Genomic DNA, 15951 nt, shown 5'->3' with positions numbered 1-15951 from the left:
TAAGCATTTGTTGAACGATCTTTGATCAAAAGTTACGCTGTTAGTCTTTTTACCTAAGAGATTATTAGTCCAAAACCACACTTTCGATTGAAACTTATCTCACGTTAAATCCTCTTCCAAATTGTTAACGCGTCCTCCATCATTCATCTCTCATATTTCTATCAGTGATATAATGAAACCATTAAAAAAACAACCACATTGTAATATAAAATAATAATATTTTAACTAATTTTTTTACTTAATATATATATATATATATATATATATATATATAAATAATTTTTTAATAACTAAATTTTTGATAATTTTCTCTTTCTTCCGAGACTTAAAATATATATATATATATATATATTTATATATATGATTTTCTAATAACTAAATTTTAATAATTTTTTCTTTTTAACATCTTGAAGTGTCGTTTTTAAAATAATTTCTTATTTTCTGTTTTCTCAATTTTTTTATATTTTTATACGAATTAAAAGATGCTATATCATATTATAAAAAAAATTGTCAAAGTTGTCAACATATCTGATGATATATATTAATTATTAAGGTGATTGTCGACTTGGTATTTATGTTATGGAAGTATCCCAGTTTTATTTTTCTTTTTCAAAATTACAATATAATATAAGTCACCTACCATTGTTCACGTAACTACCATTATTAACATGATTTGTTTTACTTGTATAATAATGTAGAGATGAAAAAAATGTGAGTGATTTATATATTGTTATGTTTAATTTATATTATATTGTAGAGTTGAAAAAAAAAATGTGACAGATTTATATATTGTGTTACGTGGTTGAAGTGTCTACCCAATTTCACACTTGTAAAATTTGTTTATTCATTTTTATATTTTGAAATATAATTAAGATTAAAAAAAACGAAATATGTAATAGCGTTACGTGGTTGAAGTGTCTACCCAATTTCACACTTGTACAATTTCTTTATTCAGTTTTATATTTTGAAATATAATTAAGACTAAAAAAATATGAAATATGTACATAAAAGAAGACATCTCTATATTGCTAATACTTTATCCTCCTTCTAATCAAAATCGATTAATTTGTAAAAATAGTATTTATTATTTATTTGAACGCAATAAATACATTACATTAAAATATCATGTATCCATGACTTTGGAAAGGAAAATAATTGTTTCAATAACTTATCTGTTATTAATATTAATTATTTATTTGAGCTTAATGAATGCACTACCTTAAAAACTAAATTTCTCATTCAACATAAGGTTTTAAAAAGGAAAATTACTAATTTCAAGAGTTATTCATTATAGCCAAAGATGAAATACACTTGCAACAGATGAATGGCCTGTTCATCCTTTTGTTCAACTAAATGTAGGTGGTGGTTTTATATCAGACACAGGATGGGTATAGCGGGAATTGTGACACATGAAGTGGTAGATTGAGTTTGGATTCCCAAGAATGATCAGAGTATTATTTGTGAAACGGAGCATTTGGAAGTATTTAACATCTTCCATAATCCATAAATGGAAACCAAAAGAAATTCACTTTCACAAATATAGCAACATCCTTTGGGAAATTCAGGAGCAAATCCATTGGTGTCGGAAATGCTCTTGTGAACATATTTCCCGAGACCAAAACATATACATATTTCAACAAGCAGCTTCAAATGAAAAATAGGATGATATTCCATGACATCTTACCTGTTCCAGGATTGGCTTAGCCTATCCTTCATAGCCTTGCCTTGCTTCAGTTTTTCTTTTTTCGATTTCTATTCTTTTGTAAAAATATATGAAATATTTTCAAAGACTTCTCTTCTCAAACATTAATCAAAAACCATATTAAGAGTTGCTGATTTGATGCATAATAGGAAAATTATTTAGAAGCATCAAAAACGTGCCTTCATCGTACGAATATTGAAATGAAGTATATTCGCTACAATAATTTAAAACAAATATCCTTGTCAAATGGCAGGATTCGACAGTCTGGCAGAAGTTACCCAAGCAGCACAATTTCCTTGCAGAAAACTATAACTTTGTCCATATATACATTGGGAAAAATATTTACACCTACAATCATAAAGTTAACAATGGTAATTACCTGAACATAGGCATCTGAGAGAAGAACTGTTAAGTCATATAACCATCACATTGCATGAAAAAAAAAATGTTCGTGAAGGTCATATTTGCTATATCTATGATAATGAAATTACAGACGAACAGGGGCTTACACCTCGTTTAAAAATAAAAGAAGCAGACTCGGTCTAGCCGAGTTGTATATCACAAACAGGAGACCCCTTCCTGGTACAACAAAAGGAATAACATCTACTACATTCTGTACAACACAATCGGTTAGAGGTCAAGAGTATAGAATGGGTGCATACTACAGTCGGTTGTTATGGCAGTTGGCCTTTGTAAGTGCTTTAACAAAGTAATTGCGGATCTCTGGTATTACGCGCTGAATCAGAAGAGAGTGCCTGCAAACAATTAGTATAAACAGAAATATAAGGTGAAGAATCAGTCGGCCAAAAAAAAAATGCCTTGATGCTAATTATCCTGTTTATTTCAAACTGTCTATAAAACACAACTGTGTATAAACAGAAGAAGGCCATATATAAAAATACCAAATCCCTCGCATCCAATCTGAATACGGTACAAGAAAAACAACCATACAAATAAACCTTCTATTTGCTGCTTGAATGTTGGAATACATAGTCATCTACATCCAAAATATAATTGGAACATTGTACCACAGTAAGCATGGAATATCTATGTTTCCAAAGGACTCTTCCTTACTGAGTTTTGGATATAATAGGCTTGAATATTTGCTATTTTCACCAGTGACATTATTCACGTACTGGGGGATGACAGTTTATTAAAACAAAACATTATGATGATAAAAAGAAAAAATAGATCAGTGAGATTATTAAAGTCTCAAGATCCAAATTTCGTTTTAATTCAACAACATTCTTCACGAAACAGCACGCACAACAGTACTAAACCAGATGACCAAATTCTTATACACAGTTATCAAGACATCATAGAGGTAAGAAAACGCCCACAAGATGTAAACACAGAAATTAGGAAATCAGATCAATACCCAGGCCTTGCACTCAATTTATCAAATTGCTCCAAGATAAAAAGGATGCATGCATGCCTCAGTGGTATTGCATTGAAGGCTTCTGAAAGCTCGTACATACTTGAAACATTCTCTAGTGATATATCCTGTGACAAAAAACATGGGGTAACGAGAAGCCCACGATCAAGTCTAATATTTAGTACAAGGAAACATAAATATATAAAACTGATTTTCCTAGCTCACCTGCGCAATTGTGTATTCGCAGAGTCTCTTAAGTCCTTCCAAAAGATATTGATCGGCTGCTCGAAGAAGATCTTGAGCAATATCCAGAGTGACATCAACTGATCCACAATACACAAATCTGGATAGATATCAAACGAACAATGAGATATAAGATGTCCATAAATTATTAGAAGCATTCACAGACCAACTTTAATAAATCACAAGACTGCAGAATTTAGTAGACCTCATCATCAACTCAAAAACCTCCCATCTAATATTTGGAATCTCTATGTCCCTTGCCTCCTTCTCCTGGCATGCAATAAAACACATGTTCACATCACAGAATATGAACTACCACTCTATGCTTCAAATTAAAACACATTTTTTGGTAATTACTTACTTAATATTAGATCCACCATTCAAATCAGCAGTAAAAAATATAGGTGATAAATAAATACCTCATGAAACCAAGTGGAGTCAACAAAGGAGTTCCTTTTATAACCAACACTCTTGTTTTGTAATAATGTAAAGGAATTACAAGAATTGTTTCTTGGGATAATATCCTTATTTGGAGTGGCTTTAGAGGTCGGGTGAAGGAGAAAGATTATTCATGGGTGAAGCTGAATTAATAAACTCACCCTGTAACCACCGTCAAACATTGCACGAAATGCATCTGAAGATGCAAGTAGACAAATTCTATGTGCATAAAATTGTTTGCCTGCAACGAAGAACAAAGATCACCAAGTTCACTACACGTGTCAACTGAAGCACAACACGTCTTAGGGATGGTAGCTTTTCAAGCTACAATTTTAAGAATGAAACAATGTGGACAAAAAGCATCAACCTTCAACCAAAAATGTAACGTCAGACAATGTAGCATTGTTCACATACTGCTCTCCTAAATATACCTGCAAAATAAATAGTAGTTGATCATAAACATACCAGCTTTTAGAAAATCTTATTCCAGAATTATTTAGACAAGGCAGGGTGAAGAAGAAACTTGGCATCAGGATTCTTATGCAAGAGGCAAGCATGTAAAACAGCAAGCATTGATCAAGATGACTGCTGGCTGTTAGATAATTAGATGCTCGTTATATTCAATGGACCACGTATTTATATATAGTCATGTAATTAGTCGTCATAAAATATCTTTTAGAGAAAGCAAACAAGAGGAACAAACTGAAATTTTATGATTTCTGCTCACTTGAAATGAGAGCACAGACTTATTTATAGGCACCACTTACAGCAAAAAGCTATTGTTAATAATATCTGACACCTGTAAAAGCTTACAGCTGTACAAACTAACTATGATTTATTCAGTCTAACAATATCATATACAAATAATATAAATCTATTAAAAATTGTTATTGGCTACTGACTACTAAATTTGACACCAGGGTTTAAAGAAATTTTAAATAAAAAGTATTTCTAAGCACGTTACATTAATATAAGCAAATTACAATTACTACCTAATTGAGTACGTATACACTGTATAAAGATCTTACCCGTGAAGAAATTTTAAGCCTATAACAGCAGATGCAACAACAATTTCACATATCGTTAAATGAAAGTTGAAGGAAAAATAAAACTCGTGAAAACATTCTTTTATAATTAAATTCTACGCAGTGAAATTGTGAAAACTGATGATAAGCCAACAGGATTACCTGTGGCGTTGGAGAAAGAGGAGGAGCATCAACAGGAGATAAGGTCGATGCTTTATTGGCCAACTTGCATAAAGCCACAGCACCATCAAGTTGCTGCTTAGAGCTAGATGATCCAAGAAGCCCAATAAGCAACTCAAGACCTGCATGGACAGATGCTCAAGTTCTTCAAAACAAATACAAAAAGGAGTTTGTAAAACAATAAACAATGAGAACCAAACCCATGAAAAAACATTTACTAAGATACATACCATAGTGATCAATAAAAATTTTTCTCTGATCATCTGCAGAACAAAGATGCGCAAGAGCCAAAGCAACTCGCCTTTGACAACCCTTTTCTGAAACTCGCATAAGATATAACAAATGGTTCAAAACCTATAAAAAGGAAAAACATCACATTACAAATTTGAATACTATAAAAACCCCCCATCATTTTAAAGATATCAAGTCTTAACAACCAAAAGCAGAACGTATCATGAATATGGCATTTTACCCGGCCCTGAATCTTCTCCTCTAATCTTTTCAACGTCTTGGCAACACAATCTTTAGTTGCCTGCAATAAAAATCAATTCCATAAAGGTCAACATTGATCTTAATAAGATAAATCTATTTTCCTTCAATTACAAATGTTCAAATGAAATCACGAAGTATTTTAATATTTTTTAGTAAAGGCATCAAAGGGTGAAAGCAGAAACTGTAAATCAAGGCTACAGTATGTAGTAAATAGAAAGCTTACTTGAACAATAAATTCTCCATCTTGCAGCCTCTGAACTCCACCTACCCTAATGAAATCGGACACATTATCCTACGGGACAAAATAAAATAAATAACCCAAAAACAGAGAATAGTTAATTAACTTAAGTCTCAAAGTAACAAGCTTTTTAAGCAATTAAGACAGAAAATCTTCATTTCAATCAAATTCAGTTGTATCATACCTCATTGTCAGCAAGACCATACAGAGCAAAAGCAGCATTATGTTGTAAAGACCCATTTTTTGAGTCAAGAAGCTTGAGCAATGGCACTAAGCCACCATTGTGAGCAATACCAGCTTGGTTATGTGTGTCCTGAAATCAACAAAAAATTGTATATTTATATTCAGCCAAAAGAAATGCATATGTTGGTAAGAAGAACCAGAATTCGACATGTAAATGGACACAGGTGCATAGTAGTTGATATAAAAAGGTGTGATATATCACTAAGATGATTTCCATTCTCAGAGATAAGCCACATATAACTCTACGAGGATTAATGAGAACATGAAAATCCATTGAATGTGTTACAGATCCAAATACTATCCTGCAGAGAATGATGCTACTAACTTATTTCCAGGATATAATGGAACTTTATATTCAATCTAATGCAAGTAAATCATAAACGGAAAAAAGGAAAAAAGAAAGGGAATAACCTGGGCTAATCTTCCCAACGCAAATGCTGACATTTCCCTGAGTTGTACATCAGATGACTGAAGCATTTCTATCAATGGTTGGACAGCACCTCTCTGTACAATGTGAACCTAAAATCAAGCAGCACAGACAGTAAAAACTAAGGTCAAAAGAAAATTATCTATGATACATCATAAGAGAAGTAACTATACTGTTCAGTATTCTATTACCATCTAATCTTATTTAACAAGAAATAAATAGTACAAAACAATCAAATTGGAAATAGGAATGTCACCAAACGATTGCTCCAACTAAAGTTCCGTTATAAATTGTTTATTATCTCCCCCTCCTCACTATTCAGGCATACAAGTATAAAAGGGGGCTATTTATATGTACGTGTGTGTGTGTAATATTAAGTGATTCAAACTTGAAAACTGGAGTTATCCACCCAATTCAAGTTTTACTTTTGTCCTTTACATTCTGAAGCTTACGCTTACCTTACAGTCTGAATCAGTTGCTGCAAATTGTCCAAGTAACAAGGCTGCTTCTCTCTGGCTTTCAGAGCAGCAGGAACTGTTAAATAAAGTATAGCATTATATATGTTAATCAGAAGATATCTTTCAGGCAACACATTTGATAGAATATTATTACCAGAAATAAAAAAAAATGGCCACATAATAATAACAAAACATGTTCATTGTTCAGGGTAGATTGTTCAGGGTAGAGAGGGAAGGGGCATTGCAGTTTATCAGGGTCCAGAATTGAGGATAAACCTAAGTAATCCAATAACTGGCTGTAAAGCTCCAGCGAGAAGAACTTCTTTCTTTATATTAGGTGAAGAGTGCACTAGATTTCCAATCACACCAACCTGGCATATCAAATTCATAGCATGTGCCACATAAGATCCGGGCAAAGATAAGCTGAAAATTATTGCAAAAATCTTGCATTTATATTAAAATTTTGTTATCCTCACCGCTTCATAATGAACGGCGGCATCTTCAGAACGTAGCATTAAAATCAAAGTTGGGAGAGCATTGCATTCAACAATCTGGAAAATCATCATGTTGTGTGACTTGTTTGTAAAATATCCAAACCACAAGTTCCAGCAACAACTTACCTGATTTTTATTTTCATCATTTTTAAAAGCCAGAGTTCGTAGAGCACCAGCAGCTGCTCTTTGTACCTTTGCATCGGCAAAATCAAGCAAATGAACAAGTGGTGGAATTCCACCTTCCAACCTACAGATCAAATCAAGATAATATTGAGAACAAATCCAAAATAAATTTTAAATATGCTAACCTTAGAAGAAGGCAAAACCTGACACGGGTTTTAATGCTGCTGTTTTCATGAGCAAGATTAGTAATAGCATCTGCAGCCCTGCGAATGAGACTATTAATAGCACGAGATGTTAAGCCATCCTTGTGCCTCTTTAAAAGATCAACAAGATGTATTAAGGCACCACTGTCAACAATGAGCTGTTGATGTTCTGGCTGTAGAAAGCATTCAAAATAAAATAGCAGTTTAGCAATTATATTCTTTTTAACAGATGAAAGAAATATGTCGGAAGAGAAAAGGAAGCAAAGTACCAGTAAATTTAAAAGTTGCATCAAATTATGTGAAATTATATGTCATATACATACACAATTCAAACTCCCCTCAAACATGACTCAGTCACCAGTCCTAGTGACTGCACATGTTGGGCTTCACCATGGTTACAAAAAAGGAGATGGTCAATGCTTCTATATTCACATCCTACAACCTACACTAAATTAATCTAGTGATTGACAAACCGGATACATAAATTTCCGTTTAGAAATCAGTAGAATCTCCCACACTTCCTACAGTTCCAAACAAAAATTATGGACATAGTAGGCCAGACTGGCTTTCAGTGGTGGATATCCATCAGGACTAAAGGGAACAATCTCCCCATCCCCCTCCTCCAAATTTATTTGTTTTTTGAATCTATGTGGGACATTTGCTTTAATTAAGAATTTCACAAGAATTCAACCCACCACCAATTGACTAAAGTGATTTTTGCACCAAGTAGAATGTTTAAGAACATCTCCTTTCCTTACTTCTAACCTTCACCCAATATATTGAATTTCATTCAATTAGTGATCATTTAAATTTTTTAAACAAGCTTTCATCCAATACTTAAATAAGTATCCAAAGCTCAGAAGTAATATTGTAAAATTAGCAGATCCCACAGTTTTCAAGAATTGGCACATCCTCTTTCCTCTCCCCCTTCCCACTAACTAGCTTATCCACATAAACCCTCAACCAAGTTCCACCACCGCTGACTACCATCAAAACAATATAGAAAGGGTAAACTTATGGTAGACTACATGATTCAACCAGCTTTGAGACAAACAGATTGCATAAAGACAAACTCAATCCTTTATAAATAAATGATTACCAAACAGCAGGTAATTAACTCAAATATGGGATAAATAAATGATTACCAAACAGATTGCATAAAGACAAACTCATGTAAGATTTTTTTTTTATCTCTTGTAGTGAACACTTGGAAAAAAAAATTAGAAAATTCAAATTTAGATGCACTGTAATCAAGTTATATATTTTAATTAATTTAGTTAAAAAATTAAAACTGACATCCCAATCCCAGACACAGTTTGTCTTGTGCCAGAACATAAAGAGAACAGTTACTAAAAGTAAAAAAGAATCCCAGGACACTGAACTGAAGCACTGAAGTTGCAGGTTTGGAGGGGCAGCAACATCTGATTTTGTGATTAACTACTATGAGGGCTGCGGGATTTGCTGGCTCCGAGGTGTGATTCAACAGCAAAATCACGATTCTTAAGATTCTAGACATATTCATGTGTCATGCACAAAAACAACCCATTGTACCACATCGTAATGAATCATGCAATAAAAACAAACACTCAATCCAACCCTTGTTATAAGGTTCATTTTAGAAGGTACACTGGTAACATTTTTCAAAAAGATCAGCTGAATTAATTACTTTAATTGGTATGTGATAACGTTAATAGAAGACCAGAAAGTACTATGCTATACTCACACTAACTAAGAATCTTAGTGAAGTTGATTTAATGTTCTTAATTTCATAAAATAAATAAATACATTCTTTAAATCACCACCAGTCATATTTGGAAACTGGTGCCCAAGTTTAAATGTAAGGATATTTTTGAAATAATAACATCAAATAAAATCGAGATAATTGGAATTTACCTATTCTTAAGTCTTTTAAACACAATCAAATGGAGTATTTAGCAAACCCAACCTACAAATTACACCATCAGGCATGATCTTTAACACTGTCTCTACTATTACTCCCTTAGTTTCTTTTTGGACATTTTTTGGATAACCCAAGATATGAATATTTTTTAACTTGAATAAAATATTTATTTTCATTTCTATATCACTATAAATGCATATATGTAAACTAATTAAATATTAAGTGAGAGATAAGAGTATAAATGACAAAAAATAACTACTATTGTGTTGAACTTCGCATTTTCAGTTAAATATAAACAAAAAAAAGACTTTCACAAGTGCAACACTTGAAGTTACATATATCACTCGCACCATCATTAAACAAAAAAAATGGAACAGCATTCCATATTAAAATGCATAAATAAATAAACAACAATCAAAAGTGAATTGAACATTACAAAACTTGAAATCAAGCGACAACCAAAATTACACTCATAATTCCAAATTTGCAGAACACGAAGGATCGTCAATCCGAATTATGAAGTACCAAACTAAAACAAGCTAAGACCTACGAGGTGCAGACGATTAAATATGGGATAAAACCGAAAATAACAGTTAGAGAAAAATGAAATCACCTTGACGGCAAGAAGTCCTAGTGCGAAAGCGCTCCCCTTCTCAACCTCGTGCTCGAAGGGCAATGGCTTCTGGACACGGTCAATCAGAGGCGGTGCCTGAAGATGCTTCACCAACGCCGGAATCGCGCCTCCTTCAACAATCAGGTTCACCACTTCCTCTGCAAACACAACCAACACCAACCGATTCATACACACGGACATGCAACCGACACGAGGAAACACAGAAGAAGAAACAGCACACCGCAACCGCAATCCAAACGAACGCAGCGACACACGGCGAGATCGGAGGCATCGATTTACCATTCTTCGCGAGATCGGCGAGCGCGTGAGTAGCGCGTTTGGCCGCGGATCGATCCGCTTCGTTCCACGTGAAAGTCGACTCGAGGATGCTCACCTGTTCTCCAACGTCGCAGAGGAGCGCCGCTCGCTCGGCGGCAGTGGACGGCGCCGCCGAGATCTGCCTCTCGTCGTGCTGTTCCTCGTCGAGCTTCCGCTTTTGCCCCTTCCTCTGGGAGAGACTCTGATCCTGGCGTCTCTGGAGCTCCATGAACGAGAGAAAAAGCAAAGAAGGTTCTGAGAACAGAGTGTTTGCTCTGTCTGGTGCGAGAAAGAGAGGAGAGGGTGAGAAATGCTATTGGAGATTTGAACGGTGACATGTAGAAGGGGTATTTTGGGAAATGTAAAGTAGCAATGAAGAAAAGAAAAAAAGAAAAAAGAAAAAAGAACACGCACACTCACTTTGAGAACAGAGGTGTCTGGCTTTGAACCGGCCACATCATTTAGGGGTCTGGAATGGGCCAAAGCTGAACACTGAACAATGCCCTTTTTATTTCTAAGTAAGAAAAATCAGCAGACATTTTTATAATCAATATTAAAATGAAGCTGCCTTATTGGTGTTTAGTTTTAAAGAATAAAAATAACTAAATTAAATAATACTTTATTCAATTAAAATCTCCTTTGGAACTATGAAAATCGATTATAAAAATATGACAGTCAATTGTTAGACATCGAATTTAATTTTTAAAGCTTGTAGTAACTGATATGCTACAAGTAATTGATTCTTGGATCACTAATTCAATATTTAAATTACTTGCTGAACATGTGTGAATATACAGACATAAAAATATACAAATACGCAAACATTAAATATTTAAAATATGTACAGATAAATTTCTTTGCAAATACTCTTAACAATAAAGACAATAAAGATAAAGTAAAACCGTTTTAGAAACTATAAATGATTTACGTATTAATTTGAAATTTCTTTTTAATTAAATCAATATAAAAGAGATTTTTAAAAAAACAATTTATATATAAATAATTGTAAATTATGTTAAAGAAAAAAGTTTGTCATTGTGTTCTTTTCGTTAAAAATTTGATTCAAAGATACCCATGTTACATCTTTAATAAATCAATGTGGTGCAATGGTCTAAGTAAATTTTACCTAAATTATTGAGAATAAGATTTTATCCTTGTGAACTCTAATTTTATTTTATTCTGTGACAAAAAGAGTGAGAAGTATGTCCGATTCAATTTTAGAAATGTATGAGATAATCAATTATTTTAGTCATGACAATCAATTTTGAGTGGATGTTGGAAATAAATAATTGACTAAGGGTTTTGAAAATCAGTTATAGTGCTGATAGACACGTGTGACCATCAGTTATCATTGCACAATTTTCTTATTTGTGTTTATAAAATACAGTATTTTTCATTTTTGCTGTTTTGGAGAAAATAAGAAATATGACGTGAGATCACATTTTCATAATTAGAAATAAATTCTCCAACTAACTTTTAACAAAAAAAAATTAAAAACTTAACCAAAAGGTAAAGAAACAGAGAAATCGTTGCAATATAAAAACTAGTTGATTGTAAAGCGGGAATCTATCTTTCTGTCAACGAAATCAACGTTAAAAATATATGATTGGTTAATAGGTGAACTGATATAATTTTAAGTAGTTAGAATTTTTATTGAAAAAATTATCCAAATTAAACATATAAATCAAAATCAATTTAATTTAAGATTTGACTATGTTCCTACTAACTGGATTTAAGTCTGTAGCAAGAGGTTTGACTTCTAAGGGCATAAATTTTGAACTTGACAATTATTTGTTGATTCTATATTGTCATATGATTGCATAGGCCTCCTTTGATGTTAGTAGTAATCCTTGATTCTTTCAAATATTACACTTTTCTGTTTCACACGTCCCTTACTTTGTTGTTTTTAATAATTGTATTTGGTTCATTCGTAAAAGTAAATAGGACAGAGATTTGGTAACTTTATTAAAATATAAATAAAGATAGCCAATGTTAGAGAATAATTAATAGAACATGTGAAGTGGGTATAATTTCAAATTAAGTATCTAAAGATTGAATATATATATATATATATATATATATATATATATATATATATATATATCGATTTCAATCAAAGTTCGTCCAATAATTATCGTTAAGAACAATTACCGTTTTCGAGGTATTGTCCGTTTTGGAACGTTGAACTCCGTCACAGTTTAAATAAGTTACAATAAGTTAAACATAGCTTAGAAGTCAGGGGTCAAGCGTAGTTTATCCCTACATCTTCTGAAGCGTTTTTTAAGGACAAAATCGTGACGAAACTCAACGTTTCAAAGCGGACAATACCTCAGGAACACGATTGTTAACGATGAATTGTTCTGTTGAACATTTTGTATCATCCAAATTTTGAAATATTCAAGATAAATGTTTAAAGCCTTTAATAATTGTCTGTGTTAGTTGATTTAATTCTTAAAGTTATTAACAAAAAATAATTATGTTTTTCATAAAAGTTTAGTATTGTTTGGTGCATAAGGTACTTACTTTATACTTTTAAAGAAGCAAATGTAGCTTTGTCTCAATGATAAAATATAAAATATACATCTCAAAGCGTAAAATAACTATTAAAACGAATGCATTTATAACCCACAAATTATACATATCGATAGAGAAAGAAGTTTCCAAGAATAACAAAAGAAGTACATTCATATTTATGAACAATGAGAGTGTATATAATAAAAAAAATAATCAGATACAAGATGTAGGAAAATACAGTGACAAATATACTTTTAAATGTTATAAATCGGACGTACTCACGTCAAAGTATTTAAAAAAAAGAAGGAAAAAGTTAATCTAAGACGAGTCTATAAATTCAATTTTGCAGAGCAAATTACTTCTCGAAAAAAAAGAATATAATAACAAAGATAAAGAAAAGAAGATATTCGCTTCCATCTAATCCTAAAAAATTAAGGGGTAAAAAAATGAGTATTTATGGTTCACCAATTTCTTTTTATCTTTTGTAAATTTTAATTTTAAAGAGGTTCTTAATATTTTTAGACTCAAATATAATTCGTGGATTTTAAAGTTAATGTTCATATACACAGAAAGCACATCTAGCAACAGAGAAAAATAAAATATTAATAAATATGTGCTAGTAAAAATTGAATCGTTCAAAATGCTTGAGGCCATAACATAACGCTGGGGAAGGGAAGGGAAATAGTGAAAAGATTAAAAAATAAATCATGTAATCACGAGCCTGACGTGTTTTGTGATTCGCATCAAACGAGAGAACAAGAAAAAAAAATGGTGAGGTACACTTCCCATTAAGAAAAGAAATAAAAGAAACAAAGGGATTGCTTATTTAAGAGGATTTCTACCTCCAACCGTATGATTTCTTACTGCGTCCCCATATTTTTAAAAATACCAATTATATCCTTATAAGTAATTTAAGTTTTAGATGGTACCATTTCTAAACGTTTCGGATTATACTATCCAAAACACACAAAAAATATTTTTTTTTTACTTAGATTATACGGTTCAAAATAAAAATAATTATACTTTTACTTTTTGAATTATACGATTCAAAGTATAAAATTTAAATTTACATTTTGAATTGTAGAAAAATATGTAATGATCTTACATTTTGTATTATAATTAGGGGTGTCAAAATGATCCAAAGTGACTCACAAGGGTTGGTTCATCACAAGTTGAGCTAAAAAAATGTTAGTTCAACCCGGCTTACTTTTGTTGTGAGTCAGAAATTTTGTAATCTGACTTATTTCGGGTTGGTGTGTTACTAACTCACTTGTATTTTCTTCATTGTAATTTATTTTATATATTTATTACATTATAATGAGAGCGAATTAACTAAAAATATTCAAATATTACAGAACAACATTCTTGTATTTAACAATATGAAATTATGAACCTATATAATTAGAAGTAGTAAATAATTATAACAAAAAAAATGTTGATGGATTAAGTAGGTCAACCCACCTTCAGCTCCTGAGTTATATGAGTTGAATTCAGTTCAACCCACTTTTTAAAGAAGTGAAATTTTCTCAACCCAACTCGGCTCGAACCTGTGGTGAGCCGGATTGACTTATGGGTTGAACCCATTTTGATATCTCTATATAAAATTTAGTATGTAAAGTCAATATTACATTAATGGTTGATAATTGATATTATTTTGTTTTGTTTTTTTTATCTTTTATAGTTATTTTATTATTATCTTTTTAGATATTTTAGATTTTATTTAATAAATTTTAAAAAATAAGTATTTGGTTTACATATTTAATAATTTTTAAATAAATGAAAATATAAAAAAAATTTAAGAAAATTATCAACATAATTTTATTGTCAAGAGGAGGAAATATTTATAAAATTGATTATATAATATCAATTATAAAACTACGTGCCTAATCCAATGTGAGCTACTCCTCTAGTAAAGATCCTTTCACCCAACAAATTGAGTATAACTTGTCTAACTAGTAAGTCATTTAAAGAGATGTGAGCTTCAAAAATCTATAAATAAAATATTTGACAAAGGTCAAAATCCTTATGAAAAATATTACAATAATATAAAGAATATAAGAATTGATTATGGAAAATGTGAAATGTAAGTTTTGAATTCCATAATCCAAAATATATTTAAAAATAATGCAGTAAGGATTTTGTAATTCAGAATATATTTTTAGATTCAAAATTAGATTTCACATTATAATCAAAATATAAATTTTACTTTCAATTATACAATCTTAAATAAACGCAATAGAGGCCAAGGAAGTGTGGCTTCTCACACACGATGAAGTCAATGGAAGTCCACAAGAGATAAATCTGAAATGAAATTTTAAATAATTTTTTAATAAGGGACAATTAAGTCACTTGAACAAAACTGTGAATGGACTAAGAAAACATTGGGAAATCCATTTCATTCAATGAGTTTTTTTTTTTTTTCATTGAATGTACTAAAATACACTTTTATTGAAAGTTATTGTGTACTTTTTTTCACAACTGGCATTAACATTAAAAACCTTTACTTTTTTACAAACTACTTCAATGATAAATTAAATTGTATACTTTTCATAATTTTCTATTGTTTATGTGCTTTCTGTGTATTAAATATAGGAATGGAGTCCTATAATTCACAATAGCAGCCATATTCGCTATCAATATTATCTCAAAGAAAATATCTGGCTAAAAAAATAGTAATTCTACAATTTTACTCTATTGCCGGCACTGCACATGCGCACGACATCATTGGACCTTTAATTTGAACACATCAATAATCAATTCAGTAAAGAAATTCCTTCTCTCCGTGGCTTAATTACATTGTCAAGATCATTTTGACATCTTCAGACTCTAATAAAAATGATATGAAAAGAAATTTTAAATGTGTCTGTTTGAGTGAAAGAGAAAGAGTCAACGGCATCCCACTAATGTTTTGTTTGTGTATCTACTCCAACAAAACAACTAGAGTAGTGGTGTCTGACCGGTAAAC

General features: G+C 31.5%; 1 protein-coding gene across 1 annotated transcript; it reads right to left on the bottom strand.

Annotated features, from left to right (window-relative positions):
• Positions 1–2096: 2096 nt before the first annotated feature.
• LOC114191464 (ARM REPEAT PROTEIN INTERACTING WITH ABF2) lies at positions 2097–10802 on the bottom strand. The gene is made up of 19 exons (XM_028080636.1): positions 10455–10802; positions 10155–10312; positions 7642–7814; positions 7442–7562; positions 7298–7372; positions 7098–7192; positions 6822–6897; positions 6348–6455; positions 5878–6006; positions 5679–5747; positions 5436–5495; positions 5194–5317; positions 4946–5085; positions 4126–4189; positions 3920–3999; positions 3526–3590; positions 3303–3420; positions 3081–3205; positions 2097–2457 (listed from the first exon to the last, which is right to left on the bottom strand). The coding sequence occupies exons 1-19, from the start codon at positions 10699–10701 to the stop codon at positions 2364–2366; spliced, it is 2121 nt and encodes a 706-aa protein (XP_027936437.1). The 5' UTR covers positions 10702–10802; the 3' UTR covers positions 2097–2363.
• Positions 10803–15951: the final 5149 nt, after the last annotated feature.

The sequence above is a fragment of the Vigna unguiculata genome, chromosome 7, assembly GCF_004118075.2.
Source record: "Vigna unguiculata cultivar IT97K-499-35 chromosome 7, ASM411807v1, whole genome shotgun sequence".
In the NCBI taxonomy this organism is placed as follows: Eukaryota; Viridiplantae; Streptophyta; class Magnoliopsida; order Fabales; family Fabaceae; genus Vigna; species Vigna unguiculata.
This window is presented reverse-complemented; position numbering and strand designations above follow the sequence as displayed.